Here is a 12,627-nt window from a genome sequence, read left to right as displayed (position 1 = left end):
CATAGAAGAAGTTATTGGCTAATTTCAAATTTAGATTACACCAATGATCAATAAACTATCTAATGCAATGAAAAGACTGTTTAAACTTGTCATAAAAACCACCTCAAAAAGCCGTAAATATCTGCACATAAGGTAATCGAATTTGGTTAGATCGAAGGTAAATGAAAAGAGCTGAAAGAAGACACTTTATGATCGAAATTAGTTTTCGTTGATACATTTTCTTGATCAGAGCACAAGGCAAACACCACAATAATACTGGTAATATCTTAGACAGGAAATTAATTTTAACAGACCGAATTTGATTCTTTATAACCTAATTAGTTAATCGAAATTCATCCATATAAATTAATTGTACTGAATAACTTATCAACACCTAGCAAAAACCACGAAAGATAGAGGCAGGAAATATGGTACCTACCTTCATAATGTGCCCAAGAGGCTCACTAAGGAACTATCAATTATTACTATCAATTATGTCAGGAGTATTTAGAATGTGATAGAAAAAGAATACGTGAATATAGTGTACTGTTTTTCAACAGGAAATTGCGTGCGAAGCCGTGGGCAACTGCTAGTTTCTTAGTAAGTATCCATTTAGGCATACCAAAACTAATTGTTTCTTTATTAAATGAAAAATATTGGTCATTGTTTAGAACATTTAGAGCTGGAATTAGTACGTACATTAGTTCAAAAGCACAGTCCAGTGAACTTTCATCAAGCATAGTTCTTCAAAGGGCCAACTGCTTCAAAGGGAGTCTTTGGTGTCAAATTCTGATCTTATGTTTTGGGTCATTTTGTAAATGATTTTACCTAATCACTGAAATCTAAAACTGCATTAAAAAATATTTGTACTCAATATAAATGTAAACAAATCCAAAATAATAAACAATGTTTACACAAAACAGAGTACATTAGAAATGCTCTTTTAATTAATATTTCACAACTTTAGAGACCAAGACGGGATTTTGTTGCTTCTTTAAAGACCAGTGGGGTGTAGTCCAGAGAGAGTTCGAAATAAGAATGGGCATATATTCATCCCATGGACCCTAAGAATGCCCATCTCAAATTTCAGTGCAATCAGTTGAATAAAAACATCAAGTTAATTTTACAAACACACAATAATTCAAGTAACGTTTAATAAATAATGAAAATTGCTTAATGATGGTCATTACTGCTCATATTTATAAATTGAATTATGGAAGATTTAAAATTTGTGGTAGGCTGAGGTGTCCTGTGAACCACAACACAATTATTATAAAAAAACACATGTTACATGTACATGTAGTTTATTATAAGTGTTCTAACATTCACGCTTTAAGTTCAACCAGAAATTTATTTTAAAACCAACGTAACTTAACTTGGCGCCTTCAAATAGTGTTTGGCTATTTAATAAATATAACTGTCTCGTAATTGCAGTTTACAATGTGCAGACACTTTGAAAACTGTTATCTTCTAAATTTAATTGGTGGACCACCCTTATCACTTAGGGGTATCAAAAACAGATAACAACCTATTCTCAAACCTACCAAGTGTATATATAAAATTTCATCAAAATTGGTTAAGCTGTTTAGGAGGAGTATGGCAACTAACACTGTGACACGTAATTTATATATATATATATATATATATATATATATATATATATATATATATATATATATACTGTATGCAGAAAATAAATGCGCAGAGGCTTCTTTAAACAATAAAAGAAAAAGACTTCACATAATCCTTTAATATTAGTCGAAATATTAAAGGATCATGTGAAGTCTTTTTCTTTTATTATATATATATTTATTTAGAAAATTCCACTGTATTATTTTCATTGTATTGAGTTTGACTGTTTTATATAGATTAAGACATTTTCTTTACATGTAAACTTACCTCGGTTTTAGAGAGGAGGGTAACAGTGGAGTAGGGAGCCAGATCATTGACTAGGCTGAGAGAGCCTGGTAGCTTGTGGAGTGAAGGATGGGACTGGCGCGTGAAGGCAGCTACTAGGTCTGCGAGTACTCCGAGTGCTACAGGAGTGACAGTCAGTTCCAGCCGGTCCCTAGACTCAATCATCAGATATGTCGCCAGTCGGTCCACAGACTCTGCTTCAAGCCCAGAGTCTACTGAATTACCTGCCACACACACAACATGTCATATTGCAGGGTTAAAAGAGTATAATTACAAAAACTCAATAGAAACCAAACTTTTATTTCTTTACTAAAAAATCAATTTTTTAAAACTAGGTTATCGGATAAATCCACGGTGATACATTAGAAAATGAAGTAAAATCATTCATATTTTAGGAACTTAACAAGCAGTGGAAAATACATATGTTCTGTTTCTGGACTTTTTTATATATGATTATTTATACATACTTGGATGTGAATGTATGGCATCGTACACTCACAGTTTTCTACTTATTTACTTAACTTCCTTGGTGACTAAAACCTAAGTAGGTTTTTGAACTCACTAACAATGCCTCTTCATTGTGTTCTGCTTCATTTTCCGCTGCTTCCCATTCTACCCATGTAGTTTTCAACTTGGTCACCCACCTCATTCTTGGTCTGCTGAACTGATTTCCTCCTTCTGGATCCCATAGGTAGGTACTTTTGCTTATCACTATTTATCTTCTCCCCCACACATGGCCCATCCATCTTAATCTGTATATCTAAGCCAACGCCACAGTTTTTGGCAACACATAGATGTGTCTTATCTCTCTGTTCTTCCTGATTCTCCATCCACTTTCATCTTCAACTGGGCCACAAATTTCTCTCAATACTTTTCTTTTTAAGAAGTTTTGTCTTAATGCCTCTGACTATTACTCATGTTTCAGATCCACACTGGGATGATTAATGAGTGATTAATATTAACTTTGATTTTCTGGAGGCCATTACATCTTTTCTAAGGACCAGTATGAAAATGAAATAAAATAGTCTATACTTAAAGAGGTGGAGTTAGGACTAAAGAGTCTTTTCTTCAAAACCTCAAAACAATATGAACAGTTTTACCAAATATTATAACATTATAGATCAGCAGGTCTCAATCTGGGGATGTGCCCCCCTGGAGTGGTTTGTAAGAATTCCAGGGGAGGTGTCAACAAATAAAAAAATTAAATTTTTGTAGTATTTAAAACAGTTGTTTTTCATGTATATTTACAACAATAAAGCAATTGAATTTGTTGCTGGATACAAACAAACAATTATTTAAATTTCTTTATAGCTGTTAACTCATTTTATTGAGTGTAAGTGAGAGTACCGCCAGGCTTGAGAAACTAGCTGACTCAGCATAGCATGACCTGTGATTATTAGTAGTGCAGCAGAACATAGTGCTCATGTCTGCCACAGTGTTACTGCCTACCGCACTGCTTGTCACACAGTATCCAGTCACGCATTTGCCTTCACCTGTGAATGTAGTTTTATTGTAACTGTTATAGCGATTGTGTTGTTGATTGTCATCACCATAACATTGACAAATATTATGTGTTTTAGTGGTTAGTTTTATAATTTAATCAGATTTAACATTTAAACTAATTAACGTGTGAACATAATACAAATAAACATTTCTATATACAAGGACTTGAATGATGACAGCTGTGCATTAATGATGGCTGTTACTTGACTGATAAAATAGGATGATTCGAAATGTGGAGTTAAATAAGTCATTCACATTTTAAGAATAAGGATTTGTTACTAACTGCGTTTCTTGAGGAAAACGGCTCGTTCGTCACGGTCCACTACAGTACCCTGAACACTCATGGACTCCATCTCTGAGGCCCCCTCAGTCTCCCCTGATGGCTCAGCTCCACTGGATTCCTCCGACTCACTGGCCTCTCCATCGCTGCTGTCCCTGTACACGACTCATGTCAGACCGAACTACTATATAGTTTACTACACTCAGGAACTTTCAACAGATTGTCAGACAAACCTTACCCCGTGAACAGATGGCCAATTGCACATGCCAACTTTTCCATTACACCTTCTTCATTTTCAGAGTCAGAATCTGCAGGGTAGCCAACCATACTGACACTTTCTGAAAATTACAGTTATTATTAATAAACAATAAAGTAAAACAATAACAGAATTAGAGAACGTATATTAATTCAAATTTGTTATTTATATAAAAATTTTATAATATGCAATGTGGAGGTCTAAAGCAAAGGATATATAGAACTTATTCCATACATACATAATATTCTTTTAAAACTACTTTGGTTCACAAGGAATAACAATTTCTTCAAACGTTTTAAATGATTTTAAAAATTGAACATGAAAGAGTCATAAGTATTAAAGAAAATAAATCCACTCAATAATAAAACAAACCGTGCATAGTTTTGCGATGAGAGTCAGTTTCTCTTCTCCGAATAAATGTCATGGCAGCTGCTTCAGGTTCCTGCTCATCTGCTGAGGTCTCTGACTCCTGGTCTCCCCCCACTCTCTCTCCTACTATCCTGGTTGGGGGCTTGTGTAGTGGCCTCTCTCCCTCCAACACTTCATGGTCCAGTCTTGATGACAACGGATATGCTTTAGCTTGGAACACCTTCAACCAATATTAATCATTTGCCTTCTAGTATTACAGGAAAAATATTTTCTATTTTATACTGTTTGGTTGTTTAAAATATTATAAGTACCTTAAACATCACTTCCCATGGTCTGTATACATTTTCAACTTCAACTTGAGGCTCTACAAGAGGTTCCCAAGCTCCAACATTTGCATTGTAGTACGATACTTGTAACTGCACTTCTCCTACACAAAGAAACATTGTTATAAGTTCTCATGAAGGTTTATAAAATAAAAATTATAAATACAAAACAATACAATATCACTAAGCTTAGAAATTTAAATGTACTGCAGTGAAAAAATGTGCCTTGAAAAATCCTAATATGTTTAGAAATATTATTTTGAAATAATTTCATTCATTTATCCTTACGTTCACGATGACGTGTACCCCGTCAGGTACATGTGAACTTTCACAACTGCCATCATGTACCCGGTCGGGTACACACTAGGCTTTAATAAAGCACGTTGTGTGCCCAATGGGGTACACGTTACTATACTAATTTCATTATTGTGTTTTTATTGTTTGTCTGTCTTTGTGGTTTATTAAACGTGTTCCTGCGCTTAAATAAATACCTTGGACTTATCGTATACCCCGTTGAGTGCACAATTGCTTAATTTTTAAGGTAAATTAATTTTTTACGTAACACTTGGATTACTTGGAAAAACATTGAACAAACGTATTGAAATAAATTTTTTTGTGTGAAATTGTGAAGCCTACATACATATTTTGTTATATTTAATGTTTAACGTAAAAAAAAGATAACTTATGGTTTTTTTCCATTATTATTGAAAATTTTGACGGCAAGCATAAAAAAGTCCGGAAATAATGAATTGTCACGAACGTGTAAACAAATATGTTGTTCAATTTCATTAGACCATGTTTCTGAACATTCACTCTTTGATTAACAGTCATTATTAATCTACAGTAATTTTTATATGAATAATAATGCAATATTAAAGCAAACAAATGTTGTATTTTAAGTTTTTTTAATTCAGAGGCAATTTATATATATATATATATATATATATATATATATATATATATATATATATATATATATACATACTCGTATTCATTTATTATTGGCAGTCCCAGAATGGTTCCCCCTCCATTCCCTTAAACTGATCTGTGACATTTGATCATATAATAATTTGGTAGGAAATAGGTTGGATACTGTTTTGACAAACAATGTTTGTCAAATGTCTCAGATTAGTTTAAGGGAATGGAGGGGAAACTGTTCTGGAACTGCCACTATTAGACCAGCCCATGAATTACAGCTTTCTGTTTTGTATGGTATTAAAAAACTAGGCGGATGCAGTATATTTCTGGTTGGAGTATTGAAAGAAATCTCCTTCACCTCCATAAACAATCTGGGAAGGTTGTTTCCATAATAATCGGCCAGCAAAAGGAGGTCAGATACTTTTTAGGCAAACCTAAAATAATACATATAATTATATCTTTTAGAAAATTATAACTTTGAGGAACATTACATTCTTTCTCATCCTCTACACTTATCATTTTATTTAATTTAAAATTTCCTGTCCCGTATCAATTAAAGATTGACCCTTTCCACTTCATTTACCTGGAATCTGTTTTCCCATTGAGTCAATTTAACTGTCCCACAATTAAGAATATCACAAGGTAGTTAGTTATGTACATTGTGCCATTCTTATTTACCACTTTTGCTTCTACCATGGTTTTTGCTATTCAGTTCGAAACTGATTTGGTTTGATCAGTGAATCATAGTATGCAGTTGAATAAAAATATGAGTGCTCTCTTCTTATATTTCATGACTATATAACACTGGTTTACAGCCTTAGGTCACAGTTTGGTTACTGGAAGAATGCCAAGCAGATTTCAGTTTGACATAGAAAGTTGACCAATTGGATTTTGAGACATCTACTATTAATCCTTCATGGTATGGCTGAGTAAAAAATACTCAAAAAGAGTAACAGAAGATACAAAAACAAGGACTGACTTTAAAGGATAATGATTGTCAAACAATACATCTGTAAGGTTATGATACTCAATGATACTCATTTCTTACTGGTAAAGATTACATGGCAATGTGTCATACACTGTCACATTGAAAAAACATCATTGTAAACCTCAATGTTAAGAGCAATGTAATCCTTCAGTTCGTCCAGATCTTAAAAAGAAGCAATACATTAATTAAATAAAAATCAATTAATGAATGAAAAGCTAATCACAACACAGATAAAAGAATTTATTAAGATCGACAATAATGGTTTAATTCATGATTAATCTCGAAAAACCCATCCACTTCATAAAATGGGTGTTCCAAAAGGAAAAAGCCAATTTGTCTTTTGAAAATACCAAATGGCAGTGATCTTAATCTATGTGGCAGTGCATTCCATAATTTTGGTCCAAGAGATAATGTTGCTAATGAATATTGTTTGGAAGTCAGTTTTTTGGTTTTGGTTGTTCCCATATAGCTCAAACAATATTGACACAATATGGCGCAAGCAATTAATTAGCAAGCAGCCCAAGCTTATACCTTGCATATGTGCTGAGGAGGACCAGTCATGGAGACTAGCCTCTGCTGCTGCTCTCACCATCACCACTGGCACCTTGACTCCAGCGAGGGCTCCAGCAGGTTCCAGCTCCAAGACAACTCGCAGCTTGGTCATGCAGACTGTTAGCGACTCGCTTAATCTGCTCTCACACTGTTGTCCATACGTGACATTGTCCACTATAAATATCATTATATTTTGTGGTTTTTGTGCAGATAATTACAAAGTTTAAAACTAAGTAAACATAAAATGTGTGCAAATAATAATCTACATAATGATTACTGTGATTTTAAAATCTTGTTCTTAATCAGACAAAACCAGTTTTTAGCAGTAAACACTTTCCAGTTCACAATTCATTACTCCAGATATTAAACCATCATGCAAGAGACATGGATAGTATTTTTCTTCGTAATGCATAACCAATGACGAAATGCTTACAAAAAATGTACACGTGGACTAAAAAACAGATTAAAATATCAAACCTGAATGTTGAGGAAACATTTGAGGAGCAATTTTTTTTGGTGACCATAAATCCTCAAGGTCACTCCCCATGTGACACACATTAGTAAGTGGGTCAGGCTCCTCAGTCTGCAAGTTCAAATTAATTTCTTCCATAACCTGAAAGAAAAAATAACATACACTTTAGCCAGTTTAATTTTCATAGTTCTTCATTTTTAAATGCTACTGTAATCTATGGCAGAGAATGTTGACTGTGGTAGACGCCTTGTGACACAGTGGAAAAGTGAGAGTAATCAAAATCACTCAATATAGAACTGCACGAAAGGTGTTAACTACATGTATTACAAACAACTATTTTACTGTAATAACATGTTGACTACGGCAGATGCCTTATGGCTAAGAATCACAGTGGTGTTTATAACATCACTTACTATAGAGACGCCGTGAAGGTGTTAAATAAGATATTTTCCTTCACTATCTGTTCACAACTTTAACTGGGTTGACTTACTACTATTTTATACAAATTTAATTTAAATAATAACATATCAATTTAAAATAGATGAAATTAAATTTGATCACAATATTATGTAAAATTACAATTAATGTTGATTAAAAGATGTATAAAGAAAACCCAAGTGAAATACAATTAGTCAATAATTTCAAAAAATAAACAGTACAAGTCCCACACAATGATTTAACTGATCATAAAATTAACAGCAGTTACAAGTGACAATGAGATCTTATTATTTAAAATAGAAGTGATTGTGCAGTTGATGAACCCACTTAATTATAACTTACAGAAATTGACAACATTAACTGGGTTGTCAAAACCCTTCAAACACTCCTTTAACACAATCATTTTATCTGACTCCCACAACATGCAAAGAAGTAAATCAAGTCATACATAGCTTAAAAAACAAACCATCCAGTGGCATAGACGAATTCTTATCAAAAACTGTAAAACACTGTGCAGAAGAATTAACTACCCCTCTCACATCCATAATAAATAAATCTTTCTCATTAGGGCAGTTTCCAACCAAACTGAAAGTCTCCAGGGTATATCCAAAGCATAAAAAAGGACCAAAAACCGACCCAAAAAATTACAGGCCCATATCATTAATTTCAACTTTTTCAAAAATTATAGAAAAAATAGTACTAAACAGGTTAATGACCCATCTCAAAAATCAAGCCTTAATTACTGACTGTCAGCATGGATTCCAAAAAGGAAAATCAACTATTTCTGCCATCATAAGCCTTGTTGAGTCTATAATCGACAGCATAGATGAAGGGCAATTTGTAACAGCCTTATTTTTAGACTACAGCAAGGCTTTCGACTGTTTGGTACATGAGCTGATCTCTAAAAAACTTATAACTTTAGGAGTAAGAGGCTTAGAAAACAAATGGTTTGTCAGCTATCTTAAAGAGGGATCCCAAGTTGTAGACATTCAACATACTACAGCTGGCCTTACTACCATGTTCAGATCAGATCCTAAACCAATTACAAGAGGAGTTCCTCAGGGATCCGTGCTGGGACCCATTCTATTCATTTTGTTGACAAACGACTTCCCAGCTCTAATTCACAACTACAGTACCAGCTGCATAATGTATGCAGACGATACAACCCTCCTTTTAAAAAATGACACAGCTCAAGAATTGTACGATAACTCTGTTGCATCTCTTCAAAAAGCCATAGCCTACAGTAAACAAAATGATTTAGCAATAAACCCTGACAAGACAACACAAGTACATTTTAGCAGAAAAAAATTCTACCCACTAGTATCCCCAATGTAGCAGTGGCTGATCAGATTAAGTTTCTAGGAATAACTCTAGATAATGGACTCACATGGGCAAACCATGTAAACATCATCTGCAATAAAATCAGCACTGGTGTTTATGTTGTTAAACGCATTAAATGGGTTGGCACTCAGGAAGCGGCAAAAATGGCATACTACGCTCTAGTAGAATCTCATATTAGATATGGTCTTACAATCTGGGGAAGCTCCTCGGGAAATCTGAAGAGAGTACTTGTACTACAAAAGAAGGCAATTAGAACAATTGCGAACCTGGAATCCCAGCAAAGCTGTCATCAAGCCCATCAGACCCTAGGCATACTAACAGTACCTGCGCTCTACATCTATGAAGCCATTTTATATGCAGACACACTAAACCTGCAGACTCACATGGACCTTCACAGCTACCCCACACGCCATGCCTCTAGATTCGTCCTACCCCAACATAGAACAGCCCTCTTCGAGAAAAAACCGTCATACGTAGGCCAAAAACTGAAAAACCTCCTTCCAGACCACCTCCGGCCCCTGACTGGTAACAGACTGAAAAGCTTGCTTAAAGAAATGAAATGAAATGAAATATGCCTTTATTCAAGAGGCGGAGTTAGGGCTATTTAGCCCTCTCTACCACTCAACCTCACATAATATACAGATATATATATACATATTTACATTTAATGACCTTAAAACTATAACAAATTCCATTTTAAATTTAAATTCAACTAAAATATATACTACTATGTAATAATTAAAAATCAAATTTATCAGCTGAATATGTAGAAAATTTTCAAACAAAGATAAATTAAAACTTAAATTAACAATTTACTTTTTAAATAGTTTCTTGTTATTGCTACATTCATTCTCTCAAACACACAGCCCGACCACAAGCACGCCACGAGCACCGCCATCCGCCACCCCTACAGACCGCCCAGCAACAAGTCCCTGACCCCCGCCCCAAAACGAGCCCGACCTTCTATAACACGAATATCATCAGGAAGAGAGTTCCAGAGGCGACATGCCTGAACAGTGAACGACCTACTGAAGAAGTTCGATCGATGAACAGGAATTGAGAGTAACGTGGATCCCCTTCTCGTAGGTCGCTCACTTATGTCGGAAATAAATTTGAAATTTTCGGACAGGTAAACAGGTGACTTGTTTCTGATAACTGAATGTAGAGTTGAAAGAATGTGAAGTTGGCGAAGTTGTTGAAGTTTCAGAAGCGATAGCCGTTTGAAAAATGGAGTCACATGCTCATAACGTCTGAGATTGAAAATAAATCTGATACAATAGTTTTGAGCACGTTGAAGCCTGTCCGAAAGCTCAACAGTCATGCCACTGATCACAGCATCACAGTAGTTGAAGTGTGGCAGTATGAGAGTTTTAACCAGCATAACCTTGACACTGAATGGTAGATATAAAGCAAAACGCTTTAAACTGTGAATGCCAGCAAATACTCTATTACACGTTATCGTAACCTGGTCATTCCACTTAAGACTTGAGCTCATAGTAAGACCAAGATTTTTTAATTTGTTTTGAAAATTTAGTACGTGGTTATTGAGTTCAAGTTTTGGTGCAACGTTGAAGTCCAAACGGTCGATCAATCTTGGGTTTCCCAATACCATTGCCTGCGTTTTGTCTTCATTTAATTTCAGCCCATGTTTATTTGCCCAACAAGCAATTGATTCAATGTCTTGATTGAGTAGAACCATAAATGTGCTCAATTCATCAGGCGAACAGTGTACGTAAATCTGTAAATCATCGGCATAAAGATGAAACTTAGAGTGCCTTATAATAGATGTGACGTCATTAATATAAATTGAGAACAATAGGGGTCCAAGAACAGAGCCCTGTGGAACACCCCGTGTTACGGCTTTCCATTCAGATATTTTTTCCCTTTCTTTGACACATTGCTGTCGCCCAGTAAGATACGATTTGACCCAGTTAACACTCTCATCGGAGAAACCATACTTCTTCAATTTGATGAGGAGAAGGGGGTAATAAACACAGTCGAAGGCTTTGGAAAAGTCAAAAAGCAGTAAAATGGTGATTAGTCTCTTGTCCATTGCCAATCTGATATCATCGGTGATTTTAATTAGGGTTGTGGTGGTGCTGTGATTAGGCCTGAATCCAGACTGGTAATTAGATAAGATGTTATAGGTATTCAGATAAGATGAAATTTGTTGATGTACCACTCTTTCAAGGCATTTGGAGAGACAAGGGAGAATACTGATTGGACGTAGGTCAGAAGGGGATTGCGGATTAGACACTTTTCTCAACGGACGAACTAGAGCATGCCTGTTGAAGAATTCCTGTTGAAGAATCCTGTGTACAAGATAGAAGAGTTCCTGGAATTAATGAACACATCTCCTTAATTCTACTTATTGTAACTTGACAAATTACTGTTCTTAATGTTCATGTAATAAATAAATATTCCAAACCTAGGTAGGAGCGTATGAAATAATGCCCACTGATCACTGCTTGAAAATCCTTGATACACATATCATCATGACTATAAATATGAAGCATGAAGTCAAGCTTAAAAACTCAAAATAAGAAGATAAAAAATCTTTTTTACACTATAAAGTAGAATATTTTAATACTGTGTCAATTTTAATGTTCTTTAGAAAATAAAAAAATTGAATTCTAGCTTTATGCGATTCTGGACTAGTAGTTTTAAGATATGTCTCTGATGAAAAACTAGGCAGTATTAAAACATTAAGCAAATCACCTGGCAGCAAATATTAATGACCAAAATACCATAAATATATGATTAACATAATTTATGAATGGGTAAATGTTTATGTATTGTTGCTTTGACTAAAAAATTACCAAGTTAGCCATTCAGAAAAGAATTTAAATCTTTCTGAAATTAGTATAGTAACGTGTACCCCATTGGGCACAGAACACGCTTTATTAAAGCCTAGTGTGTACCTGACCGGGTACATGATAGCAGTTGTGAAAGTTCGCATATACCTGACAAATCTAACAATTTAATCAATGACAATCTAACAATTTAATCAATAAAAACTAGATTTATTAAAGATAAACAGACACATACAATGAATAGAGTCCCATTGACTAACTAAAACTTACTACCTATTTGCACACATTGCAGTTGGTCTTGTGAAATGATTAGGTACAAACAATGAAGATGCTGGTACTTACATCAAGTATAGTGTGGACAATGGTAGCAGACAAATGGATGTCTATGGTGCTCACACTGGTTAACATTTTCAATCCCTCCTCTGATTTGAAAGTTTTAGAGAATTCCAAGTCACATGGATGCAGTACCTGAAACAAT

The 12,627-nt window shown here is 34.6% G+C and overlaps 1 protein-coding gene across 2 annotated transcripts in view; it reads right to left on the bottom strand.

The window, feature by feature from the left end:
- The window catches only part of LOC124359888 (vacuolar protein sorting-associated protein 13A-like), a 119,884-nt gene that overhangs the window by 48,399 nt on the left and 58,858 nt on the right, over positions 1 to 12,627 (bottom strand). For both annotated transcript variants that reach the window (XM_046813004.1, XM_046813005.1), the window contains exons 31-38: positions 12,492 to 12,617; positions 7,563 to 7,698; positions 7,065 to 7,259; positions 4,616 to 4,731; positions 4,308 to 4,524; positions 3,918 to 4,017; positions 3,683 to 3,834; positions 1,879 to 2,120 (exon numbers count right to left, since the gene is read on the bottom strand). In XM_046813004.1, coding sequence (XP_046668960.1) covers positions 1,879 to 2,120; positions 3,683 to 3,834; positions 3,918 to 4,017; positions 4,308 to 4,524; positions 4,616 to 4,731; positions 7,065 to 7,259; positions 7,563 to 7,698; positions 12,492 to 12,617 — 1,284 coding nt within the window. The remainder of the gene's footprint in view (positions 1 to 1,878; positions 2,121 to 3,682; positions 3,835 to 3,917; positions 4,018 to 4,307; positions 4,525 to 4,615; positions 4,732 to 7,064; positions 7,260 to 7,562; positions 7,699 to 12,491; positions 12,618 to 12,627) is intronic.

This window comes from Homalodisca vitripennis, chromosome 4, assembly GCF_021130785.1.
Source record: "Homalodisca vitripennis isolate AUS2020 chromosome 4, UT_GWSS_2.1, whole genome shotgun sequence".
Classification (NCBI taxonomy): domain Eukaryota; kingdom Metazoa; phylum Arthropoda; class Insecta; order Hemiptera; family Cicadellidae; genus Homalodisca; species Homalodisca vitripennis.
The sequence above is the reverse complement of the archived record's forward strand: the minus strand, read 5'-3'. Positions and strand labels throughout refer to the sequence as shown.